The sequence below is a fragment of the Peromyscus leucopus genome, chromosome 8b (assembly GCF_004664715.2).
Source record: "Peromyscus leucopus breed LL Stock chromosome 8b, UCI_PerLeu_2.1, whole genome shotgun sequence".
In the NCBI taxonomy this organism is placed as follows: Eukaryota; Metazoa; Chordata; class Mammalia; order Rodentia; family Cricetidae; genus Peromyscus; species Peromyscus leucopus.
In genome coordinates this window covers 18,636,886-18,658,563 of record NC_051086.1, presented here as the reverse complement: position 1 = coordinate 18,658,563, position 21,678 = coordinate 18,636,886, and the positions used below count along the sequence as shown (strand labels likewise).

Here is a 21,678-nt window from a genome sequence, read left to right as displayed (position 1 = left end):
AAGGCAGGTGTCTTTCTCAATCAACCTCTCCTTAACCCTGAAGATCACCAATTCTGGCTATTCTAGTTAGCCAACTTGCCCTGGGGATCTTGATCTCTGTCTCCTGAGCTCTGGGATTACCGGCAGCCAGTGTGCTTGCCAGGCTGAGGGGCAGGTTCCAGGGATCTGAATCCTGGCTCTCATGCTTGCACACCAATTGCCTTATCCACTAAACCATACCCAGAATCTCTAAGTTGCTTGTACTATATTTATTTTTTCTGGGTAGCTTCTGTTTATGCAAGGGGGCCAGTTTACATTTGTGATTGTGACATTAATAACATTTTTTCTTTGCTTCCACTTACATAAACAGAGATAACTTAAACACAAACTTGAGACAAATAAGAGGACCGAGTTGGGAAAAAAAAAAAAAAAAAAAAAACAGAATAAACAGTAGTGGGTCCAAAGAGGCTAAGAAAAAGTTCTCATAAGTTCTCATAAGAACACTGAAATAATGTCAGTCAGCTTAGAGGCAACCCTAACCCTTCATCTTACACATAAGAAAACCAAGGTCTTACTCGGAAGGAAAACATGTAAGAAAGCAGGAATTGCCCAGTCCACAGTGTGAAATGGTATACACATGTTTAATCTAAATCTTTACACTCCTCCATTGCCTTTACCCTTATTTAATTTGTAAGCTTCTCCAAGCTTGGGGGCGGGGGAGATTGCCTGAGTATATCTGCTTAAGGATGCTGCCACAGAAGCAGTGGGAAAACAGGACAAGCTGCAGGACCATGGTGACATCTAATGGTCATCTTTGGTAGTGCAACTATTTGGGTGATCTTAGATTTAATCAGGCTTGCCATGAAAACAGAAATATGCCGGGCAGTGGTGGCGCATGCCTTTAATCCCAGCACTTGGGAGGCAGAGCCAGGCGGATCTCTGTGAGTTCGAGGCCAGCCTGAACTACCAAGTGAGTTCCAGGAAAGGCGCAAAGCCGCAAAGCTACACAGAGAAACCCTAAAAAAAAAAAAAAAAAAAAAAAGAAAAAAAGAAAAGAAAACAGAAATATTCTTTCATGCACTGTTCTCCAGCTTGAGTTTGTCCCCTTCTGATACTGAGATACATTTGAACAGTAATGCTGCCTAGAGGAAGTTGTGGCCTTAGGGCATCATGGCAAAAGGTTGTCGCGGCACTGGTTATATCAAGTGCTTGGCTACCGTGGTTCCCACCAAGATTCCGTCTTAGAAAGCTACTGTGAATCCTTTTCTAATTAAGAAAGGATTTGTGGGGTAACAATGTGAGAGGCCGCAAAGCCGAAGTGTTGCTTTAAACCTCAATGAAGCAATAGTTGCAAAATTCTGTCATTTTTCTCTATCTTCACTTGCTAGGATTTTAATGTAAAAGGGAGCCTTCCCTGCGCCCCCACTTTTTTATTAGTACAGACTAATGAATTCTTACATCATCTGTGGCCTGAGTCTAGAATTCACAAGCTGACTCAGGTGTCGATGGCATCATCTGTGGATGATGTGTTAGGCATAGGTCATAGTCCTGTGTTAATTACCAAGTAGATCTAAATCTTTCTGTTTCGCTGCAGTGGGGACTGAACCTGGGGTGTCATGCAGATGAACATCTTGCTCTGCCACTGAGCTTCAGCTCCGGCCCTCCAAACCGTTACACAACCTACATCCAGCTTGAGCCTCCACCAGCTTGACCCCAACCAACCTCCCTTAATTTTGAACAAAGGAAGCGCAGTGCGAACCCGAAAAGTGCTCTGACTATAACCTTGCCTAGCCTAAAAAGAAAGAAAACGGAGTTTCAGTTAGGAAGTGGTCTATTGCTGCTGGGTTGTTTTTTTTTTCTCTTTAAAGATCTAAACATTATGAGAGTCAGAAAAGCATGAGAAAGTATTCTAAGCAAAGGAGATCACAGGACTATGACAATTCTGAAATGTAAGTGGGGATCCTAAGGGACACACAGTGTCTGTCTTTCTTAGGCAATGCTCCCTGGCATATTAGGGCCAAGGGGCATTGTGTCTGCACTCATTCCAAGTGGTTCCGTGTGTTGTGCTGAGAAACAGAAAGCAAACGTCGGGGGCTGAGAGCTGGCTCCGTGTTTGAGAGCACTGGCCGCTCTTGCAGAGGACCTAGGTGTGATTCGGGAGCATCTGGGACTCCAGGCCCAGGGGATCTAGAACTCTCTTCTGCTATCTGTGGGTGCCAATCTCTCTTCCTCCCCATCCCACCACACACACACACACACACACACACACACACACACACACAGAGAGAGAGAGAGAGAGAGAGAGAGAGAGAGAGAGAGAGAGATATGGGGGGAGGGAGAGGGAGAGGCACAGACACGCAAGCAAAACACTCATACATATAAATTTTTTGAAAAAATTATTATTTTAAAGAAAGAAACAGATACGGCTAAATGTCAATCATGGGTGAAAAGTAGGTGAGAGTTTAGCAACTTTTCTCTAAGTTTGAGATTACATAAAAGTAGCTAGAGAGAAAAATGAGATTTTAAGGAATTTTAAAATACTTTGCCGGAGAAGAAAAAAAAAAAAACAAGCCAAAATAAGAGGGCAAAAACTACCCTAGAGGTTTAAGAATTTCAAAGCCCCAGATCTTCAATTTCTTTTCATGGCCCTGAGTACTTTGAGATAAAGTGCAGCTCTTTTCATTAGGGAATTAGCCTGCTAGTCAAGGAAATCTATTATACATTATTAGTTTAAATTCCCCAGCTGGCTGAAAATCCCTCGAAGGCACACACACGTGTATGAAAGCTCACACGGATAATATCGTGAGGGACAGGAGATGATATCCAGGTGGAATCCTAGCCTTGAACCCAACCGACCACCTCTTATTTTGACTAAGGGGAGCTGGGTGTGAACTAAAAATAAGCTCTGAAATATAATACTTGCCACCTTAAAAGAGAATGGCATACTAGTTGGGAATGTGACTTATTGGACATGGCAATACAGGTTGGTGACCCAAAAGGGAATTAATTTGGTCACCAAACACAGGTAAGTGACTGACGTTACATTCTCTTAACTGGATACACCCTCCAATAAGCCCAACATATCAACAGGCATTTAAAATTAAAACTCCAAACTAACCCGGGAGCAGGTGTGCTGGCTGACCTGTCACCAGGCCAGACATACATTTGGGGTGTTTTGGGACCAGTACATGATTGGTTCAAAGTTCTGCCCTCTGTGGGTTGGCCTGCACACCACCCCATAGCTCTATACAGGGACCAACCATTCCTCTACACCCCACACCACCACATGGAGACCTCTCATTCCTCTATACCCCTCACCTCCACACCCCACACCTCCACACAGAGACCTCCCCTTTCTCTGTTCTTGTTCTTGCTTCCAGGGAGTATTATTTAAGAGAAGAAAAAAAAATAAGCTGGGTGGTGGTGGTGCACACCTTTAATCTCAGCACTTGGGAGGCAGAGGCAGATGGATTTCTGTGAGTTTGAGGCCAGCCTGGTCTACAGAGCAAATTCTACACTGTCTTGAAACCCTGTCTCAAAGAGAGAGGGGGAGGGAGGGAGGGACGGAGAGAGAGAAGTTGTTCTGGGACTTGGAATTAAATAATCAGGAGTTAAACTTTCAGTGGGTAAATCACTGCAGCCCAAGCATGATGAGGACTTGAGTTCAGATCATCCTCAGAACCCGGTAACCCTGGGAGCACTAGTCTAGCCCCAGTGCATTTACAGTTAGACTGGAGATAGAGGCAAGGAAATCCTTGGGAGCTTGCAAGCCAGATAGCCCTGTGTATGCAGCAGGATACCCTGTCTCAATCAACGTGGGAGGTGAGAGCACCTGGCACACCTGCACTCAAATACATCATGCACACATGCACACACACATATATGCATACACGCACACGCACACTCACAGATGTTTTTAATTTTTCAATCTCCCAGCTGTGTGTGCTATGAGAATAATTTATTTATTTAACCACTGTGGAACTCCGTTTCTCTGGCTGCAGAAATAGGGCTATTCTGAGCAGCAGATCTGTAGGTGGCGCTATTACACAGGATGGCATTCTGGTCGCTGGAGCAAGTATTGTGAGTTCCTGAACCCCAGAGAACCTGCATCTCTTGTTTGGACTGCCAGAGCTCTTCAATAGTCTCTAGTTTTCAACCTATTAGAAGGTCTCCAGGTCTCACATTCTCCACCAAACAGCATGCGCTTCCTAAGAACCAAATCTTCTACATCAAGCTCAGACTTCCTAACATAGCACCCCAGTGCCCCCATGACCTCATGGCTGTCCCCAACTGTCTCTATTCTCTGCTGGGATGCCCTTTCCCATCTGCTGCCTTCCTTTCATCTCCTCTAGCCTCAAAGCCCTAGTGTTGTCCAGGAGGTGTTTCTGCATCAGCAGATGTGCCCTTACCTGTCAAGTCTAATGGAGTCACTACTGGGTGCTTTGAAACAGGGATAAGGCAGATGGTGAAATAAAGTTTTCATTTTTGAAATGGTTTTTAAGTAGTCATATGACTTAGTGGACGTCGTATTGAATGAGCAAACACATAGAGCCTCTTCAGGTTCTGTTATGCCCTCCCTCGGCCTCTGGCTGTTCCCCTGTGTATGTAGGTGCATACTTCTTCTTTAAGGTTCAGACTGAATGCCACTTGCTGTGTGCTTCCAGAGGATGGTAAGACAGAACAGGACAGCATGGAACAGAATGTATATAAGCTTGCCATGACAAACTTTCAACTAATTATCTCCCATTGGTGCAAATAAAGTCATATATACTTCAAGGCAACAGAACATTATCCTCTGGTTCACACCAACATCTGGGCCTTCATGAGATAGATTAATTAGGCCAGGCCAGCCTTCAGCTGCCCTTGAATCCACAGTAGAAGGCAGACACAGATAAGATCACAAGTCACAATTTATTACACCAACACTTTTGTTGGATGTCTACAGCATTTTAGAAATAGAGTCAACATTTTAAATGGGCAAAAGGCATTTCACTAGACACAAGTATTCCTAAATCCTTTAAAAAATCCAGAACATCAAACCACAGTGACCCACACTCATTTCTGCTCAGTAATTATCAGGACAACCATTCCAACGTGGTAACCAATAGCCACATACAGCTACTGCTGCTAGATGAAAACTTAAAAACAGTAGGCCTCAGAAGCAGTAGTGGGGAGAAGAGAGGGGGTCCTGACTAAGTAATTTAGGATCCTTCTTTCTTGTTCTCATTTAGCTGTAAGTCCTTGTCTGGACTGTGAACACTCTGTAAGGGCAAGGAGGAGCTTGGCATTGAGAGCATCTATTGGTTCTAATACATACTGAGTGGGTGTCATAGAGACAGGGAGCAAGCAAGCTGGCTAGTGTTGTGGAATGTTACTTGAAGATGTGCTATATTTGTTTATGCTGTAGAATATTTGTTTATGCTGTAGAACATTTGTTTTAATGATGCAAAGGTGTGTTGCATTCTTTTATGTTGCATTTGTTTAACTATGTGAAACTGTGTTACTTTGCCTGTCTGAAACACCTGATTGGTCTAGTAAAGAGCTGAATGGCCAATAGCAAGGCAGGAGAATAGATAGGTGTGGCTGGCAGACAGAGAAAATAAATAGGAGAAATCTGGGATGAAAAAAGGGGGGAGCAAGAAAAGGAGGAGGACATCAGGACCCAGCCACACAACAAGCCATGGAGTAAGAAGTAAAAGAAGGTATACAGAAATAGAGAAAGACAAAAGCCCAGAGGAAAAAGGTAGATAGGATAATTTAAGAAAAGTTGGCTAGCAACAAGCCAAGCTAAGGCGGGCATTCATAAGTAATAAGACTCTGTGTGTATTTACTTGGGAGCTGGGTGATGGGCCCCCCAAAAAGCAAACAGCCAAAGAGTTAAAAAAAAAAAAAAAAAAAAAAAACCGAACAACAACAACAAAAACAACTATAGGCTAGGGATGAGGTGGATGAGGGATGGAGGACCACTGGAAGCTATGTTTCTCCAGCACCTTACAGTGCAGCAAATACAGGTGTCTGTACAAAGGAACAGGATGGGATTTGACTTACTGATGAATGATGCTACGAGGCACTCAGCACCAAGGATGTATTTCTCGTATCCTTCGCCTACTAACTCTACTAGATCTACGAATGAAGAAGTCTGAAAAAATATGTCTAAGAAAAGACACGAAAACATAATGGTTAAGAGGTCTCTGAATCCAGACTGTTTAGGTCCAAATACTGACCACTTCATATTTTGAGCAAATCATTGCATTCTTCCATGCCTCCGTTTCCTTGCTGGGATTAAAGGCAATGACAATGCCTACCTAGCTCAGTGGGTGGTTTTAGGGTGTGTATGAGTCATGCACAAAGAAACTAGCTTGAACTCTTGTGTTCTTAGGGAATACCAGAAGAAGAACACGTGATTCAGACACGCCTGCCCAAGGTCTGGGAAGCTTGATTGACCAGAGGAAGTGTTAATAAGGAAAGCCTGCAGGGGAGGGGAGAGGGAGGGGGAAACCAGACTCCTTAGCTCCCTTTAAACGTACAATAATAGTAGCTAGGACAGGGTGACACTGTGAAAACAACTAGGTACTTGGTGACCCCTGAGCTAAAGGAAGGTGGTAGGAGTCCTGAGCAAGAAACTAGCTGACTACATTGCAACTGCATTCAGGAAGCAGAGGGTTCTAACTGGAAGTGGGGTGAAATTATAAACTTTCAAAGCACACCTCCAGTAACTTACTTCCTCTAACAAGGCTTCCAACCTCAAAGTTCCATAACCTCCCCAGAGAGCACCACCAACTGGGGACGAGGTGTTTAAACACATGAGCCTATGGGGGACATTGCTCATTCAAACCACCACAGATCCACATCCCGTATGCTATTTAGGGTAGCTGGAGACCCTTAAAGTCATGCCCTAGAGTCATGTATTACTAACTGTACTTTCACATATGGCTGCTGAATGACCCTTGGGTTTTCCTGAACCCAACTGACTTCTCTCCTTAAAGTAGACTTTATATACACACCTGTGACAAAAGAGGATATTCATTTTATTTTAAGAAGTACACATCTAAGCTGTGCTATGGTGGTGCACACCTTTAATCCCAGCATTTAGGAGACAGAGGCAGGTGATCTCTGTGAGTTCAAGGCCAGTGTGGTCTACAGAGGGAGTTCCAGGACAGCCAAGGCTACACAAAGAAACCCTGTCTCAAAAAAAAGACATGCCTGTGCCATTAAATAGTCAAGTCCTTATTCTAAGCAGTTAAGACTGCTTCCTATCCTTTTTTTATAAAAAGGTTTTGTTGTTTTTTGTTCAACATTTTCTCTTCTACCCATACAACCAACCGTACATTGATTATTATACATTATGTATAATTTCTTCCAGCTTCATATCTCCTTGCTTTCTTCACTCGTATAAACAAGACTGCAAAAAACAAACAAACAAATAAACAAAAAGCATTGGCTTAGAAGGTAAGCTCATAGAATACACAGAGTTTTAAGTAACTGGGCAGAAGTTTGGCCAGCTGGTCGACCTCCTTCCTTTGTCAACACGCTTCTTAGCACGTGTGGGCTTTTAGATGTCAGTGCCCCACCTGCAACAGCACCAACGGCAACGTGACCGCCGTTTGAACTGCACGCTGTAGATCATCATAACAAGGCCAAACTGCAAATACTCCTTCCGTCTCAGCTGTGGTTTCTTTGGTGCTGTTGTCGGAGAGGACTTTCGGGGTAATTTAGGGAAGATATGCAGCCTTAGAAAAATGTCATTTAACAATGGGGGAGGAAAAAGGACCGAGGAGCATACGTTTGTCTGCACCTTCGTGATATGTGCACCTTAGACTGATGGATTCATCCTGAGAAAGAAGCAGTCTATTTTCAAGATTCCTAGACACAGCCTGGACTCCTGGTCTCAAATACTTCCCACGTGTTCCTATATTCACACAGTGTGATCTCCTTGTCTCCACTGTGCTGTGGCTCCCACAGACATACAGGAAACTGCCTACAGCTCTTAACTTCCTATCTTGCTAGGCTGTGGCTTGCTATGTATTAAAGTTGATTTTATACCCAAACTTTTCTTTATTTCCTGTTTCTTTTCCCTTGCTACATGATTCACCAAGAACCTGGTCTCAAATTGATAGTTCTAAATATTATGATATCCCAGAAATTCTGCTTGATCTTTTCACTAAAGCCCACATATAACACCTATAGATTTAATAAAAATTTTCTTTTTTTGAAACAGGTCTCATGTGCCCCAGGCTGGCCTGGAACTTGCTATGTAACTGAGGATGACCTTGAACTCCTGATCCTCCTACCTCTACTTCCTAAGCGCTGTAATTTCAGGCATGCACCAATACATCTGGTACCATGCCGTGGCTTTGTGAACACTAGGCAAGCACTCTGCCCAATAAATGCTCTGAACATGAGTTAATACTGGTTTGCTTCTGAAGTGACAGCCACAGCAGAAGGATCACTGGCCTTGAACTCAGGAAGGCTGATATCATTTCCATCCACCATGCAACCTTGCATCCACCATACAAGCCTGTACTTGGCTCTCTTATGAGAGAGAGCCAAGACTATGATTCTCCATCCCCAACAGCTGGTCTTCTCCTGAGATTTCAGGGTTCCTTAGTTCTGTATGATTGGGAGTGAGGGAGTAGTCTTAGTTAGGGCTTCTATTGCTTTAATGAAACACCATGACCAAAAACCAAGTTGGGGAGGAAAGGGTTTGTCTTACACTCCATATTGCTGTTCATCATTGAAGGAACTCCTAACAGGAACTCAAACAGGGCAGAAAACTGGAGGTGAGAGCTGACGCAGAGACCATGGAGAGGTACTGCTTACCAGTTTGCTCTGCCTGCTTTCTTCTAGAACCCAGGACCACCAGCCTAGGGGTGGCACCACCCCATAATGGTCTGGACCCTCCCCCATCAATCATTAATTAAGAAAATGCCCTACAGCTAGATCTTATGGAGCCAGTTTCTCAATTGAGGTTCCCTTCTTTCAGATGATTCTAGTTTGTGTATCAAGGTGATGGAAGATTGGCCAGCACAGGGCTGACAGCAATTTGTCTTCAGATGTAGTTTCAGACTCTTCTTGGTGTTCAAGCAATGTGAATGGTTGGTAGACTGAGCTGGACCTCACTGTGCTCTTGCATCACGTGTGGGTCAGGGTTGGCTTCTCCATTAGTGAACCCTGTCCACTGTGACATGCACCTGAATCCTTAGCCACAAATGCTCCTCAGAAACAAGCGTCCTCAGGCATGTTTGTTCTCTAAGAACCATCTTTCATAAAGGCAGTAGAAATACGGAGAGAGCATCTATCTACTTAGTACCCACCCACCAGTGGGGAACCAACCCTCACCTGCGCTTAACCCCTGGGAATGCACAAAGAACAGGTGAAGCTTATTGGGAAACCTGAGAACTGCTAGAAACCAACATTCTCACATTTCCAGGTCTGGACCTGATTACATACCAAACCTACAAAGTCAGAGTTATGGCGCTAGGCCTCATGAGATTGTCAGCTTGGTTCCAACACTCACTAACCACTGAGAAACACTGGTCTAGAGCCATGAATAACTTGGTGATAACATAGTGTCATGGCTAATCTTGGTTGTCAATAAACTTCTGGGTGTATCTGTGAGGGTGTTCCCAGTGAGGTTTCAATGAAGAGAAAATACCCACCCTGAAGGTGGCTGGAACCATCTTGAAGGCTAAATAGGAAGAAAAAAACAAGCTGAGGACCAGCATTCACACCCCTCTGCTTCCTGACTGCGGGTGCAGTGACCAGCTCCTCCACACTCATGCCTCCATCCTTGGACAGTACCTCAAAACAAATCCTTCCTTCCTTAAGTTGATTCTTGGCAAGAAAAATAACTGATGTACAAAGTGAAAAGTTCGATCATTTGGCCCTATGTGACAGTTCCTAATAGCCTCCATATTCTTTGGCTTGACATCTGTGAATTTAATTGAGAATCAAAAACAGAAAAAAAAAAAATGTCTATACTGAACATAGACAGACTTTCTTCTTCTCATTCCTCCCTAACCAGCACGTATAACAACCCTCCCCATAGGATGTGTACAGTATCAGGTATGTATAATCTAGTGATGGGTATGCCAACTTCCTAGAGGCTGTGTAGACACAGGTTCCAGATCACTTCTTAGTGTTCAAGCATGTTCTGGACCAATGTGTCGGATACCCAGGGAAGACGGTATTTTCAGTCGACACCCCTGGCACTAGTCGGGGGCGGGGGGGGGGGGTCTTGTTTCGTTTCTCTCACCAGGTGGGTCTCAGATTTCACACTCTTGTAAAATGAACATCAAATTTCTCCACATTGCTTCTAGGTTTTTAAGTCTTATCCATATTTTGATGAATAAGACTCTCTTGAGCCTGGGGAGATAGTTCAGTAGCTCAAATGCTTGCCAGACAAGCATGAGGTGCTGAGTTAAATAACCAGGTAGACATGCCAGGTGCTGTGGTGTACTCCTGGAATCCCAGCCTGGGGAGGTGGAAACAGTCAGGTCTCTGGGACTTGCTGGCCAGCCATCATAGCCTCATCGGCAAGTTCAAGGCCAACAACAAGAGATAATGCCCAAACAACCACAATAGGGCCAGAGAGATGGCTCCATCAGTAAAGGCACTTGTCTCTAAGCCCAAGTTTAATCCCTGAGACCCATGCAGTGGAGAGAAACAGAAAGGTGAAATCTGTATACATCATTACAGTCGTTCATAAAGAAACTCCCCCAGCTTGTCTCATGGCTTCCACAGCACCTCTCATGCTATGGCATGTGATATCTATACACACACACACACACACACACACACACACACACACACACACACACGTAAGTTAATATAATTCTTTTAAAAAATTTAGGAGGGATGAATAAACCAAGAGGAAACACACCTAAGGTTGACCTTTGGCATCCACCTGCATGTATGGGGACACACACACACTCACAGATATCTGCAGCATACCTATTCTCTTTAAAATTTTGTTGTGTTGGTAAATTTTAACATGGGTGCTGAAGACCTTAGGTAGGTACTCAGACTGACAGAGCAAGAGAATCGCCCACTGAGCCATCTCCGGGCCGCATTGTTGTAAGATCTGTGATTGACTGAGATTCGAACCTTGCCCAGTGTGGTGGTTTGAAAGAAAATGGCCCCCATAGGGAGCAGCACTAATAGGAGGTGAGGCTTTGTTGGAGGAAGTGTGTCATCATGGAGGTGAAGTCTCCTATGCTCAAGCTATACCCAGTTGCTTCTGCTGCCTATGGATCAAGATGTAGAACTTTCAGCTCCTTCTCCAGCACTATGTCTGCCTCCATGCCTCTATGTCCCTCCATGATGATAATGGGCTAAACCTCTGAAACTGTAAGGCAGCAATTAAATGTTTTCCTTTATAAGAGTTGCCATGGTCATGGTGTCTTGTCACAGGATTGAAACCCTAACTAAGACACCCAGTGTCCCCCAATGTCCTCTTCCATGTGGACCAATTTGGAAACTCCACCCACTTCAGCATCTTCCACTTGTTGCCAGCAGGAACAAGCAAGCTATGCATGCAGCTCTGTAGTAGCCAGGTTCTCCACAGGAACAGAAAGGATAGCATCTCTGTACATATGAAAGTCAGTAGAGTGGCTTACAGGCTGTGGTCCACCTAGTTCAACAATGGCTGTCTACCAACGGGAGGTCCAAGAGTCCAGTAGTTCAGTCCACAAGGCTGGCTGTCTCAGCTATCTTGAGTACCTGCCAGAATCCCAAAGAACTAGGCTCTGATGCCAGTGAAGAAATGAACTTGCCAGAAAAAGTGAAGGCAAGCAGACAAAGAACAAAAGCTTCCTTCTTCCATGTCCTTTCTGTAGGCTGCCAGAAGAAGGTGTGGCCCAGATTAAAGGTGGATCTTCCCATCTCAAAAGATCCGGATCAAAGGTGGGTCTTCCCACTTCAAGTACTTTAATTAAGAGAAATCTCTTACAGCTGTACCCAGCTGCTTGGGTTTTAGTTAACTCCAGGTGTAGTCACATTAACAACCAAGAATGCCCATCACAAGCTCCTACCATTTTTCACACAAAGATCAAAACCAAGTCTGTGTGATGTACAACCTCGCAAGATTTTAAATGGTTGGCAACTAATGAAATTCTCTTTCAGTGTCTGGGATCAAGCCCATGGCCTTGTACATTCTAGACAAGCACTCTACCACTAACCCACATTCAAAGCTCTCAAATGTTTGTGAATCGACTGGCTTAATATCTTGAAATGGGGGCTGGAGAGATGCGTCAGTGGTTAAGAGCATATATTGCTCTTGTAGAGGACCAGAATTTGTTCCTCAACACCCAGGACTGTGGTGATATATTGTGTCCCCCAATATATTGTGCACCCTGATAAACTTATCTGGGGATCAGAGACAGAGACAGACACTAGATTAGACAGAGAGGCCAGAGAGTTGTGGCACACATCCTTAATCTTATCATTCAGGAGGCAGAGACCCATCTGGATCTCTGTGAGTTCAAGGCCACAGTGAAGCAGAGCCAAGCATGGTGACACACACTTTAATCCCAGCACTTGAGATCTCATGCCTTTGCTTGGGAAGCACACAGGCCCTTAATCCCAGGAAGTGATGGCAGGAAGCAGAAAAGTATACAAGGTGTGAGGAGCTGGAACTGGAGGCTTTTAAGCTGTTCAGCTGAGATCGCTTCTGGGTAAGGACTCAGAGGCTTTCAGTCCGAGGAAACAGAGTCAGCTGATAAGCTGGCCAAGAGAGGTTGGCTGTGGCTTGTTTTGTCTCTCTGATCTTTCAGCTTTAACCCCAATAACTGGCTCCAGGTTTTTTCTATTAATAAGACCATTTAGTAATTCATGTTACACAGGATGCTCACTTCTGTCTGTAACTCTAGCTCCACACTTCTAGCCTACACACACACACACACACACACACACACACACACACACAAACACGTGCACGTGCACACGATAGAGATAGAAAACACACAATTCAAAACAAAAATCCATCTTAAAAAATAACTTAAAATGTCCTATTTGTTGTATTTTTAAAATGGCACAAAGGAGTCACACAACAGGGCCCACTAGGAAGTTTATTGAGGGGAGGGGTGAGAAGGGGCAGAGACTGATCCCTGGGGAAGAGAACAAAGGAGAGAGGAGGAGGGGAGGGGAGAGAGGGAGAGGTATACAAGGCTCGCCTTTTATACGGAAATGTAGCGCATGCACACACTTAGTGGCTGCAGCTGAGGTATATGCTGTCAGGACCCTAAGGGCAGGCCAGCACAGATGCCTGAATGCTAACACTATTGGAACCAAGCAACAAAGCAGAGCAGAATTCACCAGTTGATGCTGATCTCAAGCCTGACACGGGGTTTAGAAGCTGAAATCAGTTAAGACCATCAAAACCACCCACAGAAACAAGTTCATCTAGTTGGCGTGCAATAACACACTCTGCTTCTAAAACAAGTAGAGTTTTGTGCCACGTGTTAAGTTCATTTGTTCACTCAGTTGCTTGTGCAGCGCTTAGACCCTTAGCTAATATTTGACACAGCACATTAAAAATACAGGAAGCTCATTCGTTAGCCACTGATGAAGATTTAAAATGCAAATGGGTAAAAGCCAAATGCTACCTCAGTGATTTTTTTTCCTGTCAAGCTGAAGCCCAGAAAAACAAGTGCCAAGGACCACCCAGAGGAGAGAAAGGTGAGGCGTGGGCTCTTGCCTCTCTGCAGGTGTCTCAACCTGCCCAGGCTGTTTCCCACAGTCTGGGAGCCGTAATCACCATCAAAGGGAATCATCCGGGGCTCACTGCCACTCAGAGCCCTCGGAGCTGCCTTTGACTTGGCAAGTTTTCATCTGGAAAGTAACAGGATCTCGAACCATAACAGGTTCAGTGGTGATTATTTCCAGCTAATATAATCTATAATGTAATTCCAGCCCCCCCCCTTTTTACCTGAGAATGTACAAGGCAATAAAGAGGGAGGCAGGCATTGTTTACATTAACAATAGGAAAACAACAGGGCCAGCCAAGGTTCACCAGAACACCTGTGAACTGAATTGAAGGCAATGATGGGGAGGGGGAGTCATACCTGTGTTGTTGATTCTCCAAGTCTGACCGACTACAATGTCATGATGGTAGAGAGCAGGAATGTTGCAAATCCACAGGCAAAATTATCCCAGGCTATTTGTAGTCCCCTTGGTAGTCCTGTTGCCCACGTGGGTCTGACCTCGAATCCTTCTATCAGGTAAAATTTCCAGAAAGTCATCTTGGCAGACCACCCTCTTCCACCAACCTAGAAGTTAAGTATATCATCAGTCAATATCTAAAACCTGTAGCAGCGGTCACTCTGCCGAGAACCACCTACCTGATGTTCCCACCACTGCAGCTGATAAATGGCTTGGTTATGCCTTCCCTTTGTTCTGGGACTATAAAGAGCTCATGTGGCCACTTCCACGATGGGACACGTCATGTCCATGGTGGACATGTGACCTGAACCCACATTCCCAGGCTACCCTCTTCCTGTTTGGCTTTGCATAAACTGATTTTGAAAATTTCCACTAATGCTTTCAAAATTTTTCAATGAATTTGATCATATTCACATCCCGCCCCCCTGCCCAGATCCACCCATATCCTCCTCCCAACTTCATGTCTTAAAAAAAAAAAAAAATGAATAGCCCATTGAATCCAATATGTGCTGTCCATATACTCCAGGATGTGGGGTCATCTGCTGGAGCCTGGTGACCTACTGGGACCACACTCCTAAAGCAAACTGACTTCCCTACCATCCCTCAGAAGCTCCCAGCCTCCTGTAACAAATTTTAGTTATGGGTCAGGGTTTGAGAACTTCTTCCCGCTCTGTGCTGGAATGGTGACTGGCTTGATCTTGTGTATGTCATCACCAGAAGGAACTGTTTCCCTCCGATTCAGAATAAACTCATTTTCTTAGCTAAGAGCAGTGTTTTTCACCCACACCCCAGGAGGGAAATAAACAGGACTCTGACATGTTGAAGCTAAAACCTTCCTTTTAAATAGAAAGAAAAGAGGAAAGAATGGGTGATGTTGTTCTGATTGATTGATAAATAGAATGCTGATTGGCCAGTAGCCAGGAAGGAAGTATATAGGCGTGATAAGCAGACAAGGGGAATTCTGGGAAGAGAAAGGCCAAGTCAGGAGTTGCCAGCCTTACACAGAGGAAGCGAGATGTGAAGGCAGAACTGAGAAAAGGTACCAAGCCATGTGGCTAAACATTAATAAGAATTCCGGGTTAATTTAAGTGTAAGAGCTAGTCAGTAATAAGCTTGAGCTAATGGCCATACAGTTCATAAATAATATAAGCCTCTGTGTGTTTACTTGGGTCCAAGTGGGTGCAGGACCAGTCAGTGGGTGAGAGAGATTTGTCCTGATCATGGGCCAGGTGGGACAAGAAAACTTTAGCTACACTGAAACATTATGGCCACCAAGATTTACTGTCTTCACTAAAAAGCCAACTTCCTAAAACTGTACCTTGCACACACTGTGTAGCCAAATGCAGAATGCACTGTAGGAGAGAGAAAACGATGCTCTGAGTGGCCAGAGGGCTAAAAGAAGTTCCACAATTTACATTAAGTATTTGTGGCTACTTCCTAACCGAGTATTACCCATAAACTTGTAAACATGTTTTTGAAAGCTGTATGTACCATTCTCCTTCTCTAAAGACAAAGCAGGGAGAAATTGGTGAGCCTTAACTGATGCATCACAAAATTGTTTGGCATGTATTTCAATTCCAGAAGCCCATGACTAGTAGTAGACTTTTAAAAAAAAAAAAAGGACTTATTTATTATTATGTATACAGTATTGTCTGCATGTATGCCTGCAGGCCAGAAGAGGGTGCCAGATCTCATCAGAGATGGTTTTGCGCCACTAGGTGGTTGCTGGGAATTGAACTTAGGATCTTTGAAAGAACATCCAGTGTTCGTAAGTGCTGAGCCATCTCTCCAGCCCAGTAGTAGATTTCTTAAAACATAGAAGATCATCCTTGGGTGGGGAGGTGTACATGTTGGCAGGGGTGGATTCTGTTATCATCAAACATGAAACAAACTTGGAGAACTCCTAAATGACATTATGTATGAGTTTTACTCTTTAATACATTACTTTCCAAACAATCAGTATGTAAAAGCAGGAAAATGTTTATATGTGTAATACATACTGTATCTTTAAAAATATGCCATGCTTCAGTGGAAGTCCACACACCCAACAATATATGGGTGGCACAAATTGATCTTGAAGGAATTTTTTTATTTAAGACAAAAAGATGAGTAGGTAAAGCAGGGTTGGATCTGGGAAGAGTTGGGAAAGAGGTACAATGATCAAAACACATTCTGAAACTGAAACTCTCAAGAGCTTATATGAATCTAAAACCATGTGGTAGGGACGTGGAGAAGAAATCCAAACTCAAACTAGGGACTTCAGAAGCTCCATATTCAGTCCAGTGGTTGGGAGTCAGACCCCAGAGCATCTGTGCTAACTTTGTGACTTTAAAACAAGTTTTAGAAAATGAAAAATACCATAAAGTAGAAATACATGCTATTAACTAGCATAAGAATTTATACCAATGAGCAATGAATTTAAGGTCCAGGTTCATAACTTGATTTAAAAAAAATTAAGTTTTTTGAGCATACTGATCACAAGTGACATTAGCACTACCTATAAAACAGAACACTGCATGACCAGGGAGAGTAGAATTCATTACTTTATCTACCTGTGATTCAAGGTAAATTTTATTTTCTCCTTTTTTTAACTAGATGGTTAAACTTCAGCAGGTCTTCCTAAGTGTGCCATGATTTGGAAAGTATTACCAACAATGATTAGAGGGCTGGCAAGATGGCTGCTGGGGTGGGGGTGGGGAGACACTTCCCACCAAGTCTGACAACTTGAGATCAATTCCTGAGTCCCACCTGGTAAGAGAGAACTGACTCTGATAGGTTGTCCTCTGAAGCCGCACGCGCGCGCACACGAAAAATGAGAATGAGATGGCTCAACAGGTGATGTCACTTGCAGCCATGCCTAACAAACAGCCTGAGTTCAATCCCCGTAACCACAAGGTGGAGAGAACTGACAGCATTGAGTTGTCTGATACACTACCCCAGTGTATCAGAACAAGGAACATGAGGTCAGAGATTCCCAGCAGTTTGAAAGAGTCAGAAGTAAACACCAAACTTTTGAAAAACATGTACGAATAAACTTAGTTATTGCCCCACGAGAGTGCTGGCTAGTAAGAGCACCTCTGTCCAGACCTTGGAAGACAACTTCAGGATGTGACAGCCGCTGCAGCCAAGAGATGCTGAGTGGAGGCGATGGCATCTGTCCTGGTCAGTGTTCTATTGCTGTGATGAGACACCACGACCACGGCAACTATTACCAAGGGAAACATTTCATTGGGGCTGGCTTACAGGTTCAGAGGTTTAGTTCATTATTGCCATGGTGGGAAGCATAGCAGTGTGCAGGCAGACATGATGCTGGTCGGGCAGGCAGCAGGAAGAGAGAGCCACTGAAGTTGACTTGAGCATCTGAAACCCCCCAGTGCCACGCTTCCTCCAAGGAGGCCACACCTCCCAATCTTGTCAAGTGGCACCACTCCCTAATGACCAAGCATTCAAATACATGAGCCTATGGCGGTCATTCCTATTCAAACCACCAGAGTGACCCTGCCTGGGAGAAGAGTACAACCGTAAAACCTTTCAGTCCTCCCCTTTGGTGGGACCATCAGGAAGGTCCAGGAGTTGCCGTTCCAGCCAGCATCCTTGAGCTCTGCCAGCGACACAGATGCATGAGGGATAAGCAGTGTTTTATAACCACTGTAATGCTCAAGTTCGTCTTACTGCAACTCGAAGCAAAGGCTGCTGAAAGACTTATCAGACTTGGTACAGTGTGGTATATGAGCCTGACACTCAAGCCTTCCTTATGACAATGGGAGGTCCTTCAGGCAACACGTTTCGGCAAGTTGTCATAAAGGTGTACCCTGTGCGCACAGATAAGCAAGGAAGGCATGCCAGATATGACTCCAACTTGGGGCACCAGTATATACTTGAACATGTACCTTCCACAGCAACACTGAAAATCATTCAATTCCACACCAGCCTACCTACTTCAACAGAAACTTCACCACCACCACTAGGGGGAGCCATATGCTTTGCTGTCTAACATGCTCTCTAAAAAGATAGAAGAAACTCGAAATGTAGCTGGACTGAATGACCTGGGAAATCTCCACTGCATCTTACATGCTTCCATGGCTGATTCAGTAGTTTTGAAGCAATGACAGCACTTTTTTTTGGGGGGGGGGGGGAGCGGAAGTTGTCAGACTGTTTTCTTGTTTTTCTCAAAAGCTCCCAAGTGCTTCTGATACAGGTCTGAGTATGCTACCACCAGGGTTCAAGATTCTCATCACTGAAGAGGGAGCAGGGAACATGTCCGCAACAGAGGGAGAGGAGGGATGTGGTGAAATGCAGCCCCTAGATGTGAACTTAGTACGGTTGTGGTTACCTGCACAAGATGAAGCCAGCAAAACAGCCACCATTCCAACAGGCAGTACTAACTAGACTCAGTGGGCTACAGGAAAAATTAGAGACCATGAAGGGGTGCAGGTTGGGAGTACCTGGGGGAGGAGGTGGGAGCTGGGATGCATGTGATCAAGATACACTGTTTGGATGTATGGAATTCACAGAATACTTAAAAGATGGGATATTAAAACTATTTCACTGGTCATGGCACACACCTTTAACCCCAGCACTCGGGAGGCAGAGGCAGGTGGATCTTTCTGAGTTCAAGGGTAGATGTTCTACCCTTGACCTTGATCAAGTTCCAGGTCAGCCAAGGATACATAGTAGAAAGCTGTCTGAAATCAACCAACCAACCAACCGGGCCTTCTCAAAGGATTCTGCCAGCCACAGAGCATTTGTGGTGAGGGAACACATGAAGTCCAGTTAGTTCAGAAGAGGAACTCCGTGGAAGGGAATCTCACCAGAATGTCTGCTACACAACTAACATATCACAGGGACACAGCACAGTTATCTTCAAATTTAAATTTATTAAGACATTCAGCTATGTCTGTCAGTCTACATCCAAATTTGCTACTTAAAAAAAAAATAAAACAAACAAAAAACAGAAACAAAAAAAAAAAAACCACATCCCACATTAGGAATACCAAGTCTGAAATACATTTTTTTGAGCCAAGCTTATTGTATAAATAAATGACTAGTTTCTTTTCATATCAAAATCCCATAAAAAAATTACATCCCCCCCTCCCCAGTTCTACCTGTAGCCATGATGAATGTAAAAATTTAAATATGACACATCCTTGTCAAAGAAAGGGTGCAAAGTCTATTAACAGCTTTAAAAGTGGCATTTGCAGGGTGGGATCATACAGTTCAGTACTCATTCCCAAAGTGCAAATGTTGCCATAATTTAACACTGCTTTTGATTCAGTTTCGAGAATTAAACATTACACAGGATTGAACGGTACACCCAGGGCCTTCATCAGTGCCCTAAAGCCCCTCCCACTTTGGCCTCCTTTTTCAAGTGGACTCCAAAGTGCTCATTAGAGTTTTAGTTTACTTCACACAGCCAGCAAAGTATACAATATATTAACAAAAGTTCCATGTACATCAAAATATGAAGACGACTCCAGCATCAAGTTCAAGAGTCTCAGGTGACATGAATGCCCCCAAAAGGCCCAGTGCCCACCCACCCCTTTTCTGAAGCACATGGTGACGGATGTGTGCCTCCATCTTGAATACAGTCAATGCTTCTACATCTTTGATTTCATTGCAGTGTCGTAGAAAACGCCAGAATCACTTGGTGGTTCCACTCAACTGGGGGAGAGGGGAGCGGAGGCAGGGCTGCTCATTACCCACACTTGATAATCAGAGTGCTCCTGTCCCACGGGAAAAGAAAGGCCAGTTCCACCTCAGCTGCACCTTCCCACGCTGACCTCCAGATCTTTGTCCTCTTAACCCCTTTCAAACACTCAAACCTGATTTCATTATCCCTCGCAAATCAGGGGCCACTCCTGAAGTTGCTGAGGTTGAATTTTCTTGGCAAACCTCTACAAAACATCAGCATAGAACATATAAATACATTTTGATTAGTGTACATTGCAAAGCTTCTCCTACACACCAAGTGCGGTGGGAAGCAGGTGGTGTCCACTGAGTACCCCTGGAATAGATAGATCCTTGGAATGTCAGGTCCCTGCCTGATCCTCTCCTATACTCACTCCTCAGATCTGAGCGTGAACTCCACCCTGGGCGGGCTCCTCCACAGGGCAGAGCTCCAAGCTTGCTTCTTCCCCTCTAGGCAGACTCAACAGGGCACATGTCACCTTTTGCACTCTGAGGCTCCTCTCTAGGCTCCACAGCCCCTTCCTGGCTGACCGAGCTCCTGCTGACGTGCTCACTACTGTCCCCAGAACCTTCCCGCGTGCCGGTCCCCGGCGGACGCTCGTGGTCAGGGGGTTCAGGGCCTTCCTGAAGTACAATGTTCTGCTCAGCCCCTGCAGGAGGCTGTGGAGCCGGTTCTGTCCCCAATCCGGGAAGCTGGGAGGAGTTTTTGAGGTGGCAGTGACACAGAGGGCAGGTATCCTGGACATAGAGCCATTTCTTAAGACATCCTGCATGGAAGAAGTGACTGCAAGGCGTGATCACAGCAGATTTCATGTCCTAAAAGAGAGGTGGAGAGAGGCAACCATTTAACCAACATCTCATTGGTACAAACGGAAAACCTGCAGCCAAGGTCTTTGAGTCATCTGGCTTCACTGATAAAGCTGCAATCAGAGATGCCCTTCTACTGTAATAAGAGCCACTGTGGATACTAAAGCAAAAGGGAGTCAAAACCAAAGTGAGGAAGAAACTGTCTTCTAAACAAGAAACACAAAGGTTACACTATACAGTACGAAGATGTGGGCCATTGGTGTAAGACAAGAATAGTTACCACCTCAGAAAACTCTACCACAGACAGGACTTGTTCCACAGTTATGCACCAATGCAGCTAGAGACTAGTCCACGATGAGACTATATGCAAGGAGACAGAGTTCAGCCACGGAACACCAGAGTGTTGGCAAGGAAGCGGTAATTGTATCGGGGCTAATGTACAGACATTTGAAAATTGCTCTGTGTAAACCAGCACTCCTATTCTTGGACTGTCCCAGACCTACTCAGTTAGGAACTCTGAACCAGGATCCATAACTCTATACTTAGAATAAGTCCCTCATATGACTTTGAGGTGCTCAAGTTTGACACTCATAGGAACAGATGGTAACACCGATTTTTGGTATTAATATTCCCTGGGGAGGGAGGCCCTAAGACAGGAATTTAAAATCTGATGATTTTATTTTTCCACTACTGTTTAATATCCACAAACAAGGAAGTGTGAACATCCCCCAAATTCCTTGCCAAGAGCTGGTAACACCCAGGAGTCAACTCAGAAGCAGGGAGCCATCCACACAAAAGCAGCCAGCCGGGAAGCTAAGCATGTTCTCCACTCTCATGTTCATGTATGAGCGGCAGGTAGTTCCAGCACCTCAAAAAAAGTGATGTGACAACAGAGGATACGAAAAGAGGACTCCTGGACCCCGACAAAGGAGCTTCAGACACTGGCTGCAGAAGTGACTGTGCCAAACTTGGTTGTTCTGTGCCTTGCTCTGAGGACAGTGGGGCTACAAGAGACATGGAGGTCACTTCAGAAACAAAGAATGA

At 44.6% G+C, this 21,678-nt stretch overlaps 1 protein-coding gene across 4 annotated transcripts in view; it reads right to left on the bottom strand.

Annotated features, from left to right (window-relative positions):
* Window positions 1-19,286: 19,286 nt before the first annotated feature.
* Rnf145 (ring finger protein 145) overlaps window positions 19,287-21,678 on the bottom strand; it is a 47,584-nt gene continuing 45,192 nt past the window's right edge. For all 4 annotated transcript variants that reach the window (XM_028864260.2, XM_028864261.2, XM_037201481.1 and 1 more), the window contains exon 11: window positions 19,287-20,643. In XM_028864260.2, the coding sequence (XP_028720093.1) occupies window positions 20,278-20,643 (366 nt within the window). In that variant the 3' untranslated portion in view covers window positions 19,287-20,277. The remainder of the gene's footprint in view (window positions 20,644-21,678) is intronic.